This window comes from Dromiciops gliroides, chromosome 3 (assembly GCF_019393635.1).
Source record: "Dromiciops gliroides isolate mDroGli1 chromosome 3, mDroGli1.pri, whole genome shotgun sequence".
NCBI classification, from domain to species: Eukaryota; Metazoa; Chordata; class Mammalia; order Microbiotheria; family Microbiotheriidae; genus Dromiciops; species Dromiciops gliroides.
The window spans coordinates 268,697,165-268,718,109 of record NC_057863.1 but is presented as its reverse complement, the minus strand read 5'-3'; the positions used below and the strand labels follow the sequence as shown (position 1 = coordinate 268,718,109).

General features: G+C 37.9%; 1 protein-coding gene across 1 annotated transcript in view; it reads right to left on the bottom strand.

Moving 5' to 3' along the window:
* RCAN1 (regulator of calcineurin 1) overlaps positions 1–8,609 on the bottom strand; it is a 97,385-nt gene extending 88,776 nt beyond the window's left edge. The window contains exon 1 of the mRNA XM_043996964.1: positions 8,221–8,609. Coding sequence (XP_043852899.1) covers positions 8,221–8,505 — 285 coding nt within the window. The 5' untranslated portion in view covers positions 8,506–8,609. The remainder of the gene's footprint in view (positions 1–8,220) is intronic.
* Between the last annotated feature and the right edge of the window lie 12,336 nt (positions 8,610–20,945).

Below are 20,945 nucleotides of genomic sequence, written 5' to 3'. Positions count from 1 at the left end.
GAAATGGAAAATAAGTTCATGAAGAAAACTGGGACTGAAGCAAAAATGCTAATCATCAAATTATAAATATCAGTGAGAATGCTGATGGCATTTTAACTCTGATATAGTGAATCCAACATTAATTTCAACTGGGAGTCAGAGAATAGGAAAGAAAAAATAAAGTTAAATAAAAGTACTTTAAAATGCATTGTAATTTCTCAATAAAATATAACCCAAAGAATATAATTATGTTCTTTGACAATTCAAAATTTGGCTTAAAGTTAATTAATGTTGTCCTGGTGATATAGTATTTGGAAAATGTTTCTCTCTTGCTAGGAAGGGCAGAAAAGACTTATTTTTATTTTCTATCATTATCATATGCCCTATTCAAGGACCACAACAGAGAGCATTTACCATCTCATTAAGCAATAGTCTCCCTGTTTTGATGGTTATTAGTATTTGTAAAGAAAAAAAACCAGAAGGCATCTTTATTTTCACATATGAATTGCATTTCAGGTGGCTGGCACTAGCCCCATCACTTAAAATGCTTTCTACACAATCAAGCATGAAAAAAATGTACACCAAGGTTATCTATTTTGCTTCCACTGATATATGCGCAATGACTATCACTGTAACTAGTGACACATTTTAAAGGGGCAGGAGAACAGGCTCCTCAGTGATGTGCAAGAAAAATAGAGTAAAGTGTGTCATTTGACTACATTAAGAAAAAAGAATACAGCCAGAAATATAAACACTATAATCAACATCCTCTACTTTAGCTATTATATTTGACTAAAAAGCCTATTTTTTATTTCCCTTTGTACTTGTCTTAGGATTCAGACAGTCTAATGATAGCCAACAATACATTAGGCCACTGCTACTTTCTTTTTTTCTCTTTTTTAATGTTTTAATTAATTTTTTGCAGGAGCAGCATATGCCAAAAATATGAAACAAAATATTTAGGAAGGGGGAAAATTCATGAAAGAAAAAGAACATTTTACTTCTTTAAGGAATTTTGGAATTAGGTAACGATAAAAATAGCCAACAATTTTTGTGTGTGTGCTTTAAGGTATCCAGGAGCTTTCCATAAGTCATTTCATTTGAACCTCACAACAGCCCTATGAAGTAGGTGCTTCCATATGTACATTTTAATGTGGATGACATACATTTTCAGTTAAATTCTGGAGCCCTGTGATAATGGAAAAGAACATATTTTTATCTTTTCTACCCATTTTCTCGAAATAACAGGCATAGGAGGAAAACCAATCTGAATCTCAGAACTCCATATGTTTATGATAGCTAGGTGTAAAGTAAAAATAATGTCCTAAGAATGTCCTGGATTTTGCATTGTAATATAACCCAACTGTTGTCATGTTACTAGAATTCAGGTTTTATATGTCACAAATTTTATTGTAATACGCATAGATAGAGGACAGCTATAAAGATTTTAAGTTATTAACTGGAATCGTGTATTGTTATCTCAAAACATTCTTTCCAGTAGGAAACAAAAGAATGGTTTCAATTCTCCAGATCCCCACTCCCCCAAAGTTATAGGTATACAATTAAATGTATTGAATTTTAGACTCAGTGAGCAGTGTGCATTGAAGGTTATTAAATGTTGATATTCGCTTCACCTTGCATGCTAAATGAAAGATCAAATCAAGCTTGTAGTCAAGCAGTCAAGCTTGGTACTAATTCTCATAGCATCATTTCCCCCATGGCAGAGGTTTGGGCAGCTATTCTGTCAAGGGTTACTATTGGATAGGTAAGGTTGAATGAACAGAGAACAAACCTAGGAAATATTTACAGAACTCAAAATGTTAAGGGTCAGGGTTTATAATAATGTCATTGGTCCTTTACTCTGAAGAGGACCAATGACATCATGGGGTGATGACTTATGAGTGAACTGGATTTAAGTGTGGCAGAGTTGCATACTTATCAACCTCAGTCTCTATTTCCAGTCATCCAAGTCAGTAGCAAGACAAAAGTCAGGAGAGGAGGATTGATTAATCTAAGAATTCAGTGAATGACCTTGGCATCTTCAATGTCTGATCAAGCTCTAAGCACTCCACAGCTCCTGCTTTAGCAGACTCCATAGTGTTGGAACAATTGTTCTCATCTGCCTATTCCACAATGGCAAGTCTTCACATGTATGGAGCAGACATCCCTGTAACTCACCAATGGGTTTGGGGCCTGTCGATTACCCTCAACCTGGTTTAGCCCCATCTGGTGAGATGGTTTTACCTGGGTGTGGATGCTGAACATGCCACAGTTTTTTGGAGCCATAGATGAGAACTGAGTGAAGGTGGACACCGGGAGTGCTAGTCCTCCCTGAACACCCCATACACCCTGGTATTTATTATAAGCTTATCTGGTACTACAACATTTTGTTTACCTAATTTAGTTTATAAGAATTCCTAAGTTAACTATATACAACCCTTTTCTAATTAAGTAGGAAATGTTGTCCAAATAGCAAGATACCCACTACAATTATACTGGCAAATATAATAATTTATTTTTTAGTTCAGAAAAACATATGCATATAACATGCACCTAAGGCATAGGCAGTTAATTAATGTGATTTTGATTTACGGAGTTGTATAGTCTTTCTAATTAAAGGTGACTGAGTAGTCCTATCCTTGCCAATTCTAGGAAAAGATAATCAAATCTTTGCTAAAAGATATAGGCAACCATTGATTTGTTGTATTTTTTTCCTTTTCTACGTATCACTAGTGAACAATAAGTGTGCAATTATAGAATGCACATTAAGTATTTGCACAGATACAAACTAATTTTTCTTAATTATGTTACAAGTTAATAAAATCTAATAATTTTAAATTGATGACTTTTGCATTATTATTTATGTAGCTACCTTACTATGTTTGTTACTAACCTAGGTGACTTGCCCAGAATTACACAGTTAGTAACGAGCTAGCCTGAGACAAGATTTTAACTCAGGTTTTTCTGACTCCAAGCCCAGCACTCTATCAACTGCATCACCTAGGTAGAATCTTCTACCTAAAATTCAGGCAATAAAGAAAAATGAGATTTTATATTGGGGCTAAACTTCTACAGTTATAAAACTCATACTTTTAAAAATGCTTAAATGAATGAGCAATTCAAAACCAAGGTTCTTCTTCATGACTAAAATTACAGGATACAATCATTGGGGGAGAAAAGGGAAGGGAAGTGAAGGGGCTGACATATTCCATACATTTCTATTGGTCTGTATTTGTATTTGTACAAATACAGTTGTATTTGTATCTCCAGTATCTAGTACTAGAATTATTATAGCTGTTTGATAACTTCTTGTTAATTGATTCATTTCATTATACAGTTATCCCTTCCACATCAAGGGGGTTAGGGGCATAGCACCTCCTTGATCTGGAAAATCCAAGTAAATTTTTTTGTTCCTCCCTTAGTATCAGAGGAGATAAAATCTGTTGATATTATTTAATACTACACATATATTTTATTCATTTCTGAGTTTCTAAACTTTCTCTGTCATCTGCTGTGATTTCCAGACTCTAACCCTAGCCCCCAAAATTCCCATTTAATTTCTTATGCCAACCCACAATATATCAATAAATCAAAACCACCATGAGGAAAGTTGTGATGTGGAAGGGATAACTGTATACAGGAAAAGCAAATGGGAAGACTTAAAGAACAGGAGGACAATGGTAGGTCTCAAAACCAACACTGCTTGTGGCTATGTTTTAAGGCTCAGACAACTTCAGATTTCACCCTACCCAGTTTCAGCATTGGATTACTCCTACTATCCACTGCCTTCACTCCTACTCACATGCTGCTAAGTAAAACTGAAGAAAATCACAAAACCATGCTGAGTGGATGGATCCACTACAAATCTATGGTACATAATCTCAACTGGGCCTTGACTGGGGCAAGGCAATCCTTCTATACCTCGCTGTTCAAATTACTACACCACTCACCACAGCACCTTTTCCAAATCTTTTCATCCTTTCCTTCTTCAAGAATCTCCTCCCATCACTTCCCCCTCAGCTGAGAATCTTGCCCCATATTTCAAAGAAAAAAATTGAGCCCATTCACAAGAGCTCCCCTCTTAGCCCCTGTTCCTCATCCCACATCCCTTTGATGCCCCCCCCCGCCCCTCCACTGCCTCCTCTTTCACCCTTGTCTCACATGAAAAGGTGGCTTCTCTCTTTGACAAGGTAAATTCCTCTACACAAAGAACATCCTCTTTCACTGAAACTTCTTTCTCCAAAGTTACCAATGATCTCTTAATTGCCAAATCTAGTGGCTATTTCTTAGTCTTTCTTCTTGATCTCTCTACAGCCTTTGACATAGTGAATCACCTTTGATATTCTTTTCTCTCTTGGCTTTTATGACATTGTTCTCTTACAATGAAGAATTCCTCTACTATGCCAGCCACCTCCTGTAGGTGATTCCTTCTTGGGCCTCCAACCCAGCCAACCTTCATCCTCTCCCAGCTCTGCCTCTGACTTTCTGGACTTCAATACATTCAAGCCTCAGCTACATTCTCTTTCTGGAACTTCCCTCAATGCCTGGGACCTTGGAACATTGGTCTTCCCCTGTAACCTTCTTACAGTGGGGCATCTCTCCATGATGCTGATCTCTTTCAACCATTGATAAGTTCCAACCCAGGGAAGTTGGGGAGTTGTCTGTCTGGCCAACCTTCATTGTCCTAGTTCTGTTTTGGACTTTCCATACTTTAATAGCTGGCTCTCGGGTACCTTTCCCCTCCCCATTCCATTTTTTGTCTTATCCTCCCTCATTACAGTGTAAGCTCCTTTGTATCCTCTGCACTTTGCACAGTAGCTGGCCTATATTAAGCACCTAATGTTTATTATCTTGCCTTGCCTAACTTCTCTCCTGACCTCTAGTCTCAAATCTGCAGCTGCTTATTGGACATCTCAAATTGGTTGTCCTGTAGACATGTTAAATTTAACATGAAATCATTATCTTGTCTTCCAAACTCTCCCCTCTTTCACATTCCCTAAGTACTAATGAGAATACCATAATCCTTTGAATCTTCCAGGCTTAGGTGTCATCCTCCACCTTCAGTTCTCAATCCCTGTTCCTTTGGTTTCTATCTACCTCAATGTGCTGAGGTGTAAAAAGTTCTAGTATCCCATTCTGAAGATCCTGTTAATTTTGGCCAGTGCCAGAAGTGAGGAGATAGGACTGCCTTTGCAAAAGGGGGAAAGACAATTTCATATATCATAGAATGTCAGAACTGAAAATACCTTAAAGATCCTTTAGTTTAACGTCCTTATTTTACAGAGGATGACTAACTGGCACTTTCATGATTCTGGCTCACCATAAAGAGGTATGTCTTCTCTCTCCCTTCTTGGGAAAATGGCAATGTTTTTATGGCTTTACTAGCTGTATGACCCTGGGCAAGTCATTTAACCTTCATTGCCCCACAAAAGAAAGAAAATTGTTTTTATGGCCTATCATAGGCAATCTACATTGTAAAACCCATTGTACAAAACTTGATTGCTCACATAGTGAGACATGCATGGGGCCAACAGATGTTAGGTGTTGATGACTTATTCGACTTCAGAATATAGATGGAATAAATAGTCTTAAGAGTATAATGTACCTACTTAGATGTGACTCACTATTCCACAGTGATTTTTTTTTTAGAAAATAGCTTTCAGATATAGACTCTGAATAGCTGATGTAACTTAAAATCCATGCTGAGAAAATTCCAGCCTTTTGGGACATGTCCACTTTTAAGAGAAAACAATCTCAAAGGCAAATTTCTTTCTACAATGCCAAATTATAGAATTCTATTGCTCAAATTGTAACTAGCCAAATACATCTAGATGTAAATTTTAAATGAAAAATTAAATGGTACCATTACTTATTAAAATTTCCTTTTCTCCCTACCACCAAATTATTTAAAGGGGTTTTTAATGAACTTTGATATATATTAAGTACTACAATCAATTTTCTTAGTACTCTCCTGTTACTGACATCACTCTAACACAGTAATAAGGTCCCTAGGATTGGTTCCTGAATAGACTAAATACAAAAGCATTTTAGACATTTGCTTCCTGGGGGCATCTAGGTGGTGCAGTGGATAGAGCACCAGCCCTGGATTTAGGGTGGCCTCAGACACTTGACACTTACTAGCTGTGTGACCCTGGACAAATCACTTAACCCTTATTGCCCTGGAAAAATTTTTTTAAATTAATAATTTAAAAAAATTGCTTCCTTTCAGCCAGTTGACCAAACCAGATAACTTGAAATAAAGCACCACATACAGCCATTCATGTAAATATAAAATGAGATTCCAAGAGGGGCCTATCAGACTACAGAGAGACTTAAAGAGCATTGGATTTAAGCTCCAATCTAATATAATTTGGCCATGGACAAGTCAACTATCATTTTTGACCCTCGGTTTTCTCATCTGTAAAATAAAAATAATACTTACACAATCTACCTCATATCATTGTTGTAGGGAAAGCATTTTGTAATTCTCAAAGTGCAATACAAATGTGAGTTGTTATTCTCATCAACAATCACTTTACTTTCCAGGGCCTCAGTTTCCTGATCTATAAAAATCATTGTCTATCCCATAAGGAGAAAACAAAGAGATTACACAGATTCTTAGACAAACACCCTTTATATGACAACATACCACTAATCAATAATAGCTAGCATTTGCATAGCCCTTTAAGGTTTGCAAAGTGCTTTACAAATATCTCATTTCATCTTCACAAGAACCCAGGGAGATAGGCTCTATGATTGTTCTTATTTTACAGATGAGGAAACTGAGGCAGAAAGAGGTTAAATGACTTGCCCATCGTTGCACAGCTAGTAAACTTCTGAAGCTAGATTTGAATTCGAGCCTTCTTGACTCCAGGACCAGCACTGTATCCACTACCACCTAGCACTAGGCACTAAAAGAAGGCAGAGAACCATCTTGTGGTTTTTATCAGGGTAAAAAGAGTGGAAAGAATATCAGAAGACCTGTTGAGTCTCTGCTCAACCACTGTTTGACCACAGGTTCCTTAAACCTTTTAAGACCTGTTTTCTTTGTATATAAATTTGGAACAATCTCATAACCAACTTCACAATGGTCCTCAAACAATATAACATATGAAACCACCATAAATAAATACTAGCCCATTATCATGATTATTCTTGTTCTGGTAATAAAACATCCTAGGTAGATAATCCCGGAAAAGTCACTTTCTTGAGATTCTCTCCTCATTTGTAAAATGGAGATATTTGCACTAATTCATTGGATTGTGGTAAGGAAAGCATTCAGTAAGTCTTAAAATGCCACACAAATGCGAGCTATTATCATTACCTTTACACAAGTTGATTTTCCCATTAGAATACAATCTTTGTGAGGGCAGAGATTGTTTCATTTCTTTCAGGGCTTAATTAATACTTGTAGACAGTTGATTGACCGATTTTCTAACATTTCCAGTAAGCAGAGTGTGTCCCATCAATAGAGGTTGCAAACATTGACAAAATGCTTGTTTCTCAGAAATGAGGCCTCATGTCACATTATAAAAAGCTATTGGGACTGTCCAGGTAACACTGCTTTCAGAGTGCTGGGCTGGACAGCAACAGGCAGGCAACTCACCTAAGCGTCTTTAACCCATACTATTTCAGACCCCTTATAAAGATAAATGAATGGGAAGTAACTAGCGGCCCAGGAACTAAATGTAAGAAGCTCAATACCCTTGAGGGCATCTTCCTCAGACTACTGGTGAGAGGGACACCTAGATCTGGAAGGCTCCTGGAGGTGCCATTGAAAGCCTCCTTGCACAAACCAGGGAGCCGCTCCCCAAAGAAGCAGCCCCCTGCCCCTGCCCCTGGCGGAGGCGTCGTGCACGCGCCTGTCAGAGGTTCTCCCCTCCCACCTTCCGCCCCCTCCCCGCATCCTCCCATCCCGACTCCTTCTCTCCCAGGCTCTGTGCTCCCGACTCGACCCAGCCCAGCCTATCACCCCCACCGCCCCCGCTCCTCCGGGTCCCAGACACCCTGAGGCCGCACAGCTCAACAAGTGCCCCTTACCCACCGCCCCCCCCCCCCCCTAGCAGGGGCACCGGGCAAGCCCCCGCGGCCCCTCCCCCGAGCAGCCAGGTGCGGCTGCCTCCCCCGCCCAACCATTCCTCCGGGGAGCCCCGCATGAGAGGCTGCGGAGGGCGCGGCCGGAGGGGCGCGGGCTGCCCGTTGCCCTTCCTGCCCCTCTCGGGTGCCCCGTTCGAGCCTCACCCGGCACAGGCTGTCCACAAAGACGCGCGGGTCCAGGTGGCAGGCGATGATGGCGCTGGGCAGGTCCTGCAGGTCGATCTCCTCCATCTCACAGTCAATGAAGCTCCAGTCACCCCCTCCCTCGTCCCGGGCCTCCGCCCCCTCGAACGGGGAGAAGTGTCGCCGCGTCGCTTCCAAGCCCGGTGGCACCGCCTCCTCTCCTGCCTCCTCCCCTTCCACCGACGCCGCGCCGGCGACGGTGACAACCGCCGCCTCGCTCCGAGACCCCAGCAAGCCGCCCTCCATCCCCGGCTGACCGGGACGCGGAGCCGGGCAGGACGAGGCGGGGCCGCGGCGTGTCCTCCCCGACTAGGGGGGAGCGGAGGCTGGCGAGCGCGAGCGCGGGGGTGGGGGTGGGAGGGGCGCAGGAGGGTGAGGATGGAGGCTGTCGGGCGCGAGCCTCCCGCACCTAGACGTTCAGCTCGGGGCGCGAGCGCCACTCCGAGCTCTGCCGGCTCTTTCCCACGGTTACCGCCTCGGTCGGGCTGCGGGTTAACCCCCTCGTTCCCGAGCCTCCGTTTGGACAAGCTGTCTCCGGAGTTCAGTCACTCTACCTTCCCCAGAGCCAGGCAGGAAGGAACCGAATCAGCCCGGGCCGTCCCCTTCCCCGCAGCTGGAGAACGGCGAATGTGATTGCGGGCTCTTTAAGTTAGGAAGAGAGAGAAAGCGTTCTTCTCCGTACCTCCACTGAGAGCCAATAAGATTCAGAGGTTCGTGTCACGTGATCTCTACCTCGTGCCGCATCTATGAAGCCGCTGGCACTGCCATGTTGAGTTTGGGCGGAGGCTTCTTACTGGAGTCTTGGTCAAGGTGCAAGTGGTGCCCTGGGGAGAATGCTGGACAGAGACAGACTCTGGGAGGGCGGGGGACTGGCGGAAGGCGCTGCTGCTTCTGACTTCCTTTGCTCTATTTCACTGGCGTCCTCACATTCCCGTGGGTTAGAGTAGAGAGCGGTCGTTTTAAAGTGGGCTAGAGACCTTGGTTCCCCGACGAACGTTTAACAACCGATTGTTTTTTGTTTTGGGTTTTTTTTTGGGGGGGGTAGTGGGAATTGCACGCTCACAATTTTACGTTTAATTTGCATTATTAATATTTTCTCCATCGCTTTCTTAAGTCTAAATAATCACCAATGTAATAAATCAAACCTTAGCTTGTGGTTTTGGGAGGTGTACATGCACAGCGAATTTATTAATCGGCTTCCTAGGTCTAGATCCCAACTTGGCTGGTACTCTCCAAATTTTTTCAAGTATGAGGACTGATTTTTAATTCTGAGAAATTCTAGCAGAGATTACCCATGAGAGACTAGTTGGACTATTTATATGTTGACTTGTAAAACACGTTATGATAGATAAGAAACTACTGCAAATTCAGCGATACTAAGAGAGGCGTGGTGGGAAGAGCTAGATAGCTTCACCAGGATTCAGATCTTGTCTCTCTGTCTTGTCACCAGTGTGCCCTATGGCAAGGCCCTTTCTGGGCCTCAAGTCTAAAAGAGAATGTTGGACTAGGTGATCTCTAACACTCCTTCCTGATATAGTTTGGTTGAAGAGGGAAAATAGGGCCCATGATCACTTCAGAACATTTTGATTGACTAGCAATGTGGAAATTTCCCCACCACCTGGTGGCCTGATAGTAGAAATTCTTCAACCACCAGTGAAGGAGAAATAAATATAAGAAACATGCAAGGACAAGGTAAAGCAGGTAGTCTTGTCCATTGTTGTAACAGCTATTTGTTGTCTTTGGATAAGAGACACCTAAGTTTTGTCTAATTGAACTTCCTTAACAATTATAAAAGTAGTTGTCACCTCCTCTGTGTCCTGTCCTTCAATAGGAAATATTAACTTCAATTCCAATAACAAACCCTACCAGCTTCATGGCAAATATCCCCCACCCCCCAAAACAAAACAAAACAAAAAAACCCTCTTTAATCTTAGCTGTTTCTCCTTTTTTTCTTCTCCCTCCCCTGAACAATGTTAACTTCTTTGTCCTAAGTTGCTCTAGAGTGTTTCTGAGTTATATGTGTGCTCTGAGTCTGAAAAGTTTTAAAGACCAAATCTGTACCCTAGGAAGCTAAAGCTGTTATTAGCAAAGTCTTCCACAGTCATGCTAATACATTTCTTTGATTCTAGTTTGGCCTCCTATCTTTGAAAACCACCCCCTCCCCCAGTGATCCAGGCCCCCTTTCTTCCTCTTCCAAGACATCTGATTCCTCTGTGGAGAGAATTCTGGGACTTTGGCTATTTTTAAATAAATCTATGTTCCAGCAGCATCTATACCTATCATCTACTTAGAGAAGGAAGGTATGTTTGCTATTATTGATTCCCAAACATTGCCAAAACTGTGTGACTGGAGCTTCTGATGAGGAACTGCCATTGCTTAGGACTCAGTTTTCTCATTTGAGAATCAGGGTGGGAGAGAGTTTGAACTAGATGACCATTATAATACTGCTTGTACACTCCAATTTTTCAAAATGTTTTTACATGTATTATGTCATTTGCTCAGAAAGTTCCATGCTTCCAAGTTTTTGAGTGTTTGCTATGTAACCAGCACTGTGCTAAGTGATGAAGAGGGTGAACAAACACATGCAAAGAAAGTCAGATTTAAGATTACTGGTAGAACATACAGTCCAAGTCATACTAATGTACTAATTTGGGTAAAACCAAATGCCAGAGGGGCAGCTAGGTGGTGCAGTGATAGAGCACTGGCCCTGGATTCAGGAGAACCTGAGTTTAAATCCTGCCTCAGACACTTGACACTTACTAGCTGTGTGACCCTGGGCAAGTCACTTAACCCCAACTGCCTTGCCCCCCCCCCAAATGCCAGAAATACATTTCTGATGTGTTTATCTCAGGTTCCTCCTCTGTAAAATGTGAGACGAAAATGGCAAACCACTGCAATATCATTAACAAGAAAACTCCAAAAGGGGTCACAAAAACAGGCAGACAAGAAAATTTCTATTTGTTTATCTTCTATAACCGAGGTAACTAAAAATAACACCAAGCTAGCCTGGGAAATGGGAGAAGATAAGGCCTGGAGGGAGGGAGGCTATATCTCTTGAAACTCTGAGGAAAATCTGCAAAATAGATAAGCTACTTAAAAATTAGGATGAAGTGTTTCCTGTTCAAGTATACAGAGCAGCATATGACACTGGATAAATAGAACATAAATGGTTCTATTTTCCCCTAGCTGTACCCCACCCCTTACACACATTCAGTTTAGGTTTGAGGCAGAAGGGAAGGGGAAAGCAGAGGAAAGGGAAAGAGGAAAGAGGAACAGAGCATGAGAAGTATGCTCTAAAGTAGTTTACTTCAATCCCAAATTGGGGAACCACTTTATCATTTAAAAAAAAACAAACAAACCTGGAAGAGTATTTACCTACTGACCTTACATTTAATTTTTTTTTTTAAATCAAGCATTTATTAAGCATCTCCACACAGTCCTACTCAGTACTTCATCATGAGGTTAACTTGACTCTTTAGACATGTATGAACAAGTGTTTATTACCATACAAGTGTTTATTGCCATCCAAGTGCTAGGCTAGGTGGTAGAAATACAAACATGAAACAGTTCCTGACCTCAAGAAGCTTACATTCTATCAGGGAAAACTATAAAATTTACTGTTTCTACTATATCTGTAGCTTGTGACAGCAGTGGCTGTCCCCAGTGCCTCAAATTCACTTTGTCATTTCTACCTCTACAATCCCTTGTTTCCTTCAAAATTCTACTCAAGTACCACCTTCTAAATGAAGCCTTTCCTGATCCTCCCCCAACTGCTAGACCATTTCCCCTGAAGTTATCTTGTATTTTCACAAAATTATCATGTATTTATTTTGCATGTGTGATATATGTGCATATGCATTCACACACAAATAATATATAAATGGCTTGAAAGGTAGGTTGAGGTTTTAAAGGGCTTTAAAAGCCAGAGGACCTCATGTTTTATCCTAAAGCCAATAAGAAGCCATTGGAATTTATGGAGTAGAAGAGTGATTTTTTTTTGGTGAGGCAATTGGGATTAAGTGACTTGCCTAGGGTCACACAGCTAGTAAGTGTTAAATGTCTGAGGCTGGATTTGAACTCAGGTTCTCCTGACTCCAGGGCAGGTGCTCCATCCACTGCGACACCTAGCTGTCCCAAGGAGAGACTTATTGAGACCTGTGCTTTAGGAAAATCAATGGATTAAAGAGGTAGAAGCTTTGAGGCTGTCACAATATAAGGGTAGAAGAATAGAAACATTTCATCTAACATATTGCAATTTTGCTAAGTACACCCCTCTCCTATCACTCTCTTCTTTATAAATAAGGGAAGGGAAACTGATCATCAAAATGACCAAACGGGATTCCACAGGACCCATGAAGAAACATGTTACTCATCTCCTCCTGATAGAAAGGTAATGAACTCACAGTGCAGACTAGGGCATCTTTTTTGGACATGGCCAATTCAGGAATTTGGGGTGGGGGGTGTTCAATCTATTTTTTTTTTAAATTCTGGTTACATTTTAAGTTCTCAACTTTCTCCCTCCCTTCCCATCCCACACTAGAGGCCACCCTTTAATGCAGATTTTAAAATATATGTAAAACTAAACCATGTGTATTTCTGTTTATCAGTTCTTTCTCTAGAGATGAATAACCTTTTCCTTCATGGGTCCTTTATAGTTGATTGGAATATTTATAGTACTCAGAATAACTTTGTTCACAATTATTCTTTGAAGAGCATTAATGTTACTATATACAATGTTCTTTTGGTTCTGTTCACTTCACTATTCATTATTTTATGTAAGTCTTTCCATGTTTTTCTAAGATCAACTAGGTCATCATTTCTTACAGCACAATAGTATTCCATCATAGTCATATTCCCGAAGTGATAGACATTCCTTCAATTTCCAGTTCTTTGCCACCACAAAGAGAGCTGCTATAAATATTTTAGAACTTATAGGTTCTTCTCCTTTTTCCCTGATCATCTTGGGAAATAGACCTAATAGTGATATTGTTGCGTCAGAGGATATAATCAGTATTATAGCTCTTTGGGCATAATTCCAGAATGCTCTCCAAAATGGTTGGATCAGTTCACAGTTCCACCAATACTGCATTAGTGTAGCAATTTTTCCACATCCATAGCAACATTTGTCATTTTTCCCTTCTATTATTTTAGTCAATCTGATAGGTATGAGATGATATTTCAAAGTTGTTTCAATTTGCATTTCTCTAATCAATAATGATTTAAAGCATTTTTATATGACTATATATAGTTTTGATTTCTTCATCAAAAAACTGTTCATATCCTTTGACCATTTATCAATTGAAAAATGACCCATATTCTTATAAATTTGACAAATTTTTTATTATATTTGAGTTATGAGACCTTTATCTGAGAAAGTGTCTAAAAAATTTCTCCCCTAATTTTCTGTTTTCCTTCTAATCTTGGCTACATTGGTTTTATTTGTACAAAATTGTTTTTATTTAATGTAATCAAAAATTACCCATTTTACAATGCTCTCTATCTTGTTTATTCATAAATTCTTCTCCTATCCATAAATCTGATAGGCAGTGTGCTCCATGTTCTAGTTTTCTTATGATATCTCCCGTTATATCTAGGTCATGTATCCATTTTGACTGTATATTGGTAAATTGTATAAGATATTGGTCTATGCCCAATTTCTGCTATACTGCTTTCCAATTCTACCCCAAATTTTTACCAACTAGTGTATTCTTATCCCTAAAGGTTAAATCTTTACATTTGTCAAACATAAGGTTACTATGATCATTTGCTACTGTGTATTCTATGTCTGCTCTGTTCCACTGAGCCACCTTTCTATTTTTTAGCCAGTATCAAATAGTTTTGATAATTACTGTCTTATAATATAGTTTAAGATCTGGTACTGCTAAATCTCCTTACTTTATTTTTCCCCCATTAATTCCTTTGGTATTCTTGATCTTTTGTTCTTTCTAATGAATTTTGTTATTTTTCTAGCTCAATAAAATGATTTTGGTAGTTTTGATTGGGATGGCATTGAATAAGAAGACTAGGTAGAATTGTCATTTTTATTACATTGACTCTGCCCACCCATGACAATTAATATATCTCCAATTATTTAAATCTGACTTTATTTGTATAAAAATTGTTTTATAATTATTTTCATACAGTTCCTGGATTTGTCTTGGCAGATATACTCCCAGGTATTTTATACTGTCTATAGTTATTTTAAATGGGGTATCTTCTTGCAAGGGTTTGGTGGTGATATATAGAAATGCTGATGATTAATGTGGATTTATTTTATATCCTGCTACTTTGCTAAAATTGTTGTTTCTACTAGCTTTTTAGTTGAATATCTAGAATTTTGCAAGTATATCATCATATTGTCTGCAAAGAAAGATAGTTTTATTACCTCATTGCCCATTCTGATTCCTTTGATTTCTTTTTCTTCTCTTATTGCTATTGCTAACATTTATAATATAATTTTGAATAATATTGGTGATAATGGGCATCCTAGTTTCATTCCTGATCTTATTAGGAAGGCTTCTTGCTTATCCCCATTATAAATTAAGCTTGTTGATGGGCTAGGTAGATTCTTCTTATCATTTTAAGGAAAAAACATTCATAACTATGTTTTAGAGTGTTTTTTAAAGGAATGAGTATTGTGTTTTGTCAAAAACGTTTTCTGTATCTATTGACATAATTATATGATTTTTATTAGTTTTGTTATTGTTATGATTAATTATGTTAATAGTTTTCCTTATGTTAAACCATTCCTGCATTCCTGGTATAAACTTCACTTGATCAACATATATAATCTTTGTGATATATTGTTGTACTCTCCTGGCTAGTATTTTTTTTAGGAGTTTTGCAACCATATTCATGAATGAAATTGGTCTATAATTTTCTTTCTCTGTTTTTGCTATTCCTGATTTAGGACTCAGCACCATATTTGTTTCATAAAAAAAGAGTTTGGTAGGACTCCTTTGCCTATTATTCCAAATAATTTCTTTAATATTCAAATTATTTCTTTAAATGTTAGAATTCACTTGCAAATCCATCTGGTCCTGATGATTTTTTCTTAGGAAGCTCATTTATGGCCTTTTCAAATTTTTTTTTTCTAAAATAGGCTAATTTATTTCATTTCTTCTGTTAATCTAGTCAGTTTATATTTTTGTAAAATATTCTTTCATTTGACTTAAATTGTTAGTTATTGACATAATTGAGTAAAATAACTTTTAATAATTTCTTTAATTTCATCTCCATTTGTGATATATTCACCCTTTTCATTTTTGATGCTAGTGATTTGGTTTTCTTCTTTTTAAAATCATATTAACTAACGACTTATCTATTTTATTTTTTCCATAAAAACAACTTTTAGCTTTATTGTCAATTATCAATAATCAATTATCAAATTTATTATAAATTATCAAGATAATCAATGGTTTTCTTACATTCAATTTTATTAATCTCACCTTTGACTTATAGGCTTTTAAATTTAGCGTTTAATTGGAGATTTTTAATTTGTTCTTTTTCTATTTTTTTCAACTGCATACCCAATTCATTGGTTTGCTCTTTCTCTATTTTATTTATTTAAGCATTTAGAGATACAAATTTTCTCGTGATTACTGCTTTTTCTGCATCCCATAGGTTTTGGTATGTTGTCTCATTATTATCATTTTCTTTAATAAAATTATTTATTGTTTCTATGACTTGTTCTTTAACCCACTCATTCTTTAAGATTAGATTATTTAGGGGCAGCTAGGTGGTGCAGTGGATAGAGCACCGGCCCTGGAGTAAGGAGGACCTGAGTTCAAATCTGGCCTCAGACACTTAACACTTACTAGCTGTGTGACCCTGGGCAAGTCACTTAACCCCAATTGCCTCACCAAAAAAAAAAAAAAAAGATTATGTTATTTAGTCTCCAACTAATTTTTAATCTATTTTGATTGTCTCTTATTCAATATAATTTTATTACATTATGATCTGAAAAGGATGCATCTAATATCTCTACTTTTCTGCATTTAACTATAAAGTTGTTATGCCCTAAAATATGGCCAATTTTTGTAAAGGTACCATGTATCATTTTTAAAAATGCATTCCAGGAGCAACTAGGTCTCACAGTAGATAAAGCACTGGCCCTGGATTCCAGAGGACCTCAGTTCAAATCTGGCCTCAGACACTTGACACTAGCTGTGCAACCCTGGGCAAGTCACTTAACCCTTATTCCCCAACAACAACAAAAAAGTATTCCTTTCTATTCCCATTCAATTCTTTCCAGACACACACACACACACACACACACACACACACACACACATACACACACACACACATTTATGTATGTGTACGTGTATACATATACACACATATATTTGTATATATATCATATCTAGTTTATCTAAGATTCTACTCATCTTCTTAACTTAATTTTTTTGGTTAGATTTATCTAGTTTTAAGAAGGGAAGATTAAAGTCCCCTACTATTACAATTTTGCTATTTATTTCCATATGAAACTCATTTAGCTTTTCCTTTTAAAATTTGGATGCTATAGCAATTGGTACATATAGATTTAGTATTAATATTACTTCATTATCTTTGGTTCCTTTTATCATAATGTTGTTTTCCTGTTTAATTGAATCTATTTTTACTTTGAGATCATGATTGCCACCCCTGTTTGTTTTTTTTTGCATTGGCTTAAGCATAATAAATTCTACTCCAGTCATTTATTTTTACTCTTATGTGTATCTCTCATTTTTAAATGTGTCTCTTTTAAATACCACAGTGTTAGATTCTGTTTTTTAATCCATTCTGCTATCCATTTCTGTTTTATGGGTGATTTTATCCCATTTACATTCCAAGTTATAATTACTAGCTGTACATTTCCTTCTATCCTATTTTTTGTCACTGTTTATCCTCTCCTTCTCTTTTTACCCTATCCCTCCTCAAATGTCTAATTGATCTTTTTTTTTTTTTTTTTGGGTGGCACAGTGAGGGTTAAGCGACTTGCCCAGGGTCACACAGCTAGTAAGTGTCAAGTGTCTGAGGCCAGATTTGAACTCCGATTCTCCTGAATCCAGGGCTGGTGCTTTATCCACTGTGCCACCTAGATGCCCCTGTCTAATTGATATCTAATCACTGCCTCCCTAATCCACATCCCTTCTAGGTATCCCTCCCTTATCCTCTCTCTTTACCTTCTTATTTCTTTATTTGCACACCCTTCTAAAATTCCCTCTTTTTCTATCCCCTTGCCCTCCTATTTCTCTGTAAATTAAGACTTTTATATATTTCTACATATATGTTATTCCCTTTTTAACCCAGTTTTGATGAGAACAAGGTTCTAGCACTACTAGTCCCCTAACTTCCTTTCTCCACTGTAGCAGTTCTTCCATTCACCCCTCATTTGTATGAAATAGTTGTTCCATTTCACCTCATCTACAATATTATTTTTTAGGATCATCCCATTATACTTAACTCAACCCCAAGTCTTCTATCTGTGTATGCTCTTTAAAACTACCCAAGTAATGATAACATTTGTGAGAAATGGACATTTTACTGTTTTCCTTTCCCACATAGTATACACTGTCCACTTACTAAAGGGGAGTGCCCCCTTTAGTTTTTTCTGTTTGTAATAGCCACCTGCTAATAAGGGAGTACCCCCTTTAGCCTTTGTTAATGTGTCACTCAATTTCTTTTTTCTCTCTTTTCATTCCCTTTACTTAGTCATAAGCAATTGTAACATTATTGCTTCATGTGAGGAAACGATGTTTCTTTGCATGAAGCACATGGAGGACTGTGAGAATTGGAATGACACCCCCTGCTGGGAAAGATATTGCAGGGAAGCTCTGCCATGAGGAGAAAGCATGTGATTTGGAAACCATGTGACTTTAGTGTCAATCAGTGCTACCAACCAATTAGCTTCAAGCTCTGTGTTTGTGGACAGCCCTGTTTCCAGTTTCACAAGAGACTTCTGGGAGAAGCCCCAGAGGAGAGGCCTTTTAGGTTGGAGACTTCAGCTTGGTGGCAGGGGAGGCAGATTAGGGAGAGTAGGCAGATCTAATTCTTTATCCATGTATTTCTCTTTACTAACCCCTAATATACTTTAATAAATACTTAATGCCCAAAGATTGGTGCTATACATTTTCTAACTAAAGGTGACCGCTCATTAGATTTTAGACATCATAGCTAGAATTTTAGGCCCTTACACATTCTTATGAGTTACAGATAACACATCATAAGTAAAGGTTTTGACCTTATTAAGTGCTTTATAATTGGTCTTTAATATTTTCCTTCTTATATTTCTCCTGAATCTAGTAGGTCAAATTTTCCATTTATTTCTGGTCTTTTCTTCACAAATACCTAAAAGTTCTTTAGTTCATCAAATGTATATGTGTGTGTGTGTGTGTGTGTGTGTGTGTGTGTGTGTGTGTGTGTGTTCAGTGGGAGGGAGAGAAGGTGGATTTTCATTAACTGAAAAAAATAAAGTTAGGTTTAAAAAAAGATATAGATTGAATTCAGCTAAGTAATTAGAAGTTAAATAGTTGACTGGAAAAAAAATCCTTTCAGAAAGTTTCTCTGATAAAGATCTTGGACCTTGATTGACCTTTCCTATATGAATATATATATATATATATGTACATATATATATATGGGACTTTAAGAATAATTAATAAATGGTCAAAAGATGTGAATAGGCAGTTTTTCACAGAAAGAAATCCAAGATATTAATAACCAAATGAAAACAATTCTCCAAAGTACTAATGATTAGAGAAAGGCAAATTAAGGGTACTCTGAGGTTCCATCTCATACCCCTCAAGTTGACAAAGATGACAGGAAAGAAAATAACAAAGTTAGAAGTGCTGCAGGCAAATAGGCACTTTAATGTACTATTGGTAGAGCTGTTAAACGGTCCAGCCATTTGAAAAAAAAATATGCCCCCAAAGTTAATACACTGTGCATGCCTTATTGCACACAGCAATGCCACTACTATGCCTATACCCTAAAGAAATCAAATAGGAAAAGGACTCCTACAAAAATATGTTTAGCAACTATTTTTTAAAAATAATAGCAAGGGACTGGAAACTTAGATGGGGAGGCATCAGTTGGGAAAAGGCTGAACAAATTAAGTTATATCAGTGTAATGGAATATTATTATACCATAAGAAATGATGAAATGGATAGTTTCTGAATAATCTGGGAACTAATGCAGAGGGAATTTGAACAGAACCAAGAGAATAAGTTGTACAATAATGACATTATAAAGAGAAACAACTTTAAAAAAGAACTCTGATAAATGTATAAATTATAATTCCAGAAGACTTATGAGGAAAAATGCTACTTTACCATCCTAATGAACTCAAGATCCAAAATGAGACTTACATTTTGACATGAGCAGTCTAGGAAGTTGATTTTATTTTGTTTTGTTTTGCTTCACTATGTTTATTTTTACAAGGGTTTTGCTTTTCTTTTTTCAATGTGGTGGTGGGGGAGAACTTGGGAGAGAAACAAACATAAATAATAATGCCTGATATTAATTATATAAAGCTGTACAATTTACTATGTATTTCATATATATCATTGTTACTGGATCACGGGTTTAGAGCTGGAGGCTGTATCAGAAATCTTCTAAGCCAAACACTCCATTTTTTTTTTTTGGTGGGGCAATGAGGGTTAAGTGACTTGCCCAGGGTTACACAGCTATTATTCTGGATTTGAACTCAGGTCCTTCTGAATCCAGGGCCAGTGCTGTATCCACTGCGCCTCCTAGCTGCCCCTCAAACACTCCATTTTACAAGTAAGGAAGCTGAGGCCCAGAAAAATTAAGTGACTTGTCTGAAGTCTCACACAGGCAGTAAATAGCAGAACTAAAATTCAAACCCAAGCCCTCTGGTTGACCCTCACCACAACTTTGTGAGACAGGTAAAGTAGGAATTATTATCCTCATTTTACAGATAAGGAAGCTGGACACTAAGAAGTTAAATTACTTGCCCACGGTCATATATTACTATATGAAGGATTTTTTTCCTCAGAGGGTCCCAGTCCTACTTCTTCAGGGATATCCTTCTGTTACTTGGCTTCAAATATTTAATAGTCCTTTTTCTCTTCTCTTTGCCTCCATTTCCTTTCCTCCTGTTCATGTCACTATCCTTTGCAGTCTGCTTTCTGACCTTATTGCTCAACTGAAGTGGCCACATTTGATGGATCCTCATCAGGTACATTACTTGAACCCAGGACTTCTGGACCTTGATTGACCTTCTATCTGCCACACCACCTTTCCTCTCTAAATATAGTCCATTTACACTATGCTAAAGTTGTGTTGCCTTTAGTCTAAAGAGTAATTCCCTGTGCTATTTATTTGTTTATTCATATTCATTTTTTCATGCTTTTCTGTGTTTGTTTACTTTAGTGTTCTAAAATTTGAAAATAGAAGTCTGTATTTAAGCCAGTTTTTAGGATTTTATTCTTAAATTATGAGATTTCACATTTTGTTTTGTAATATATAACAAATACTTTTGTCTGAATAATAACTCTGAACAACTAATGTTGACATTTTACTGGTGTAGTACACATATATGCTATAATGATTAATGCTTGACACTATACAAAATATATAATAAAGACAAAGCTTCAATGCCTGATTTCTTTTTGCTTTTAAACCCAAGATTTTTCTGTGTAGAACAATAGGAATTAAATATGATATCAGGATGTTCAAT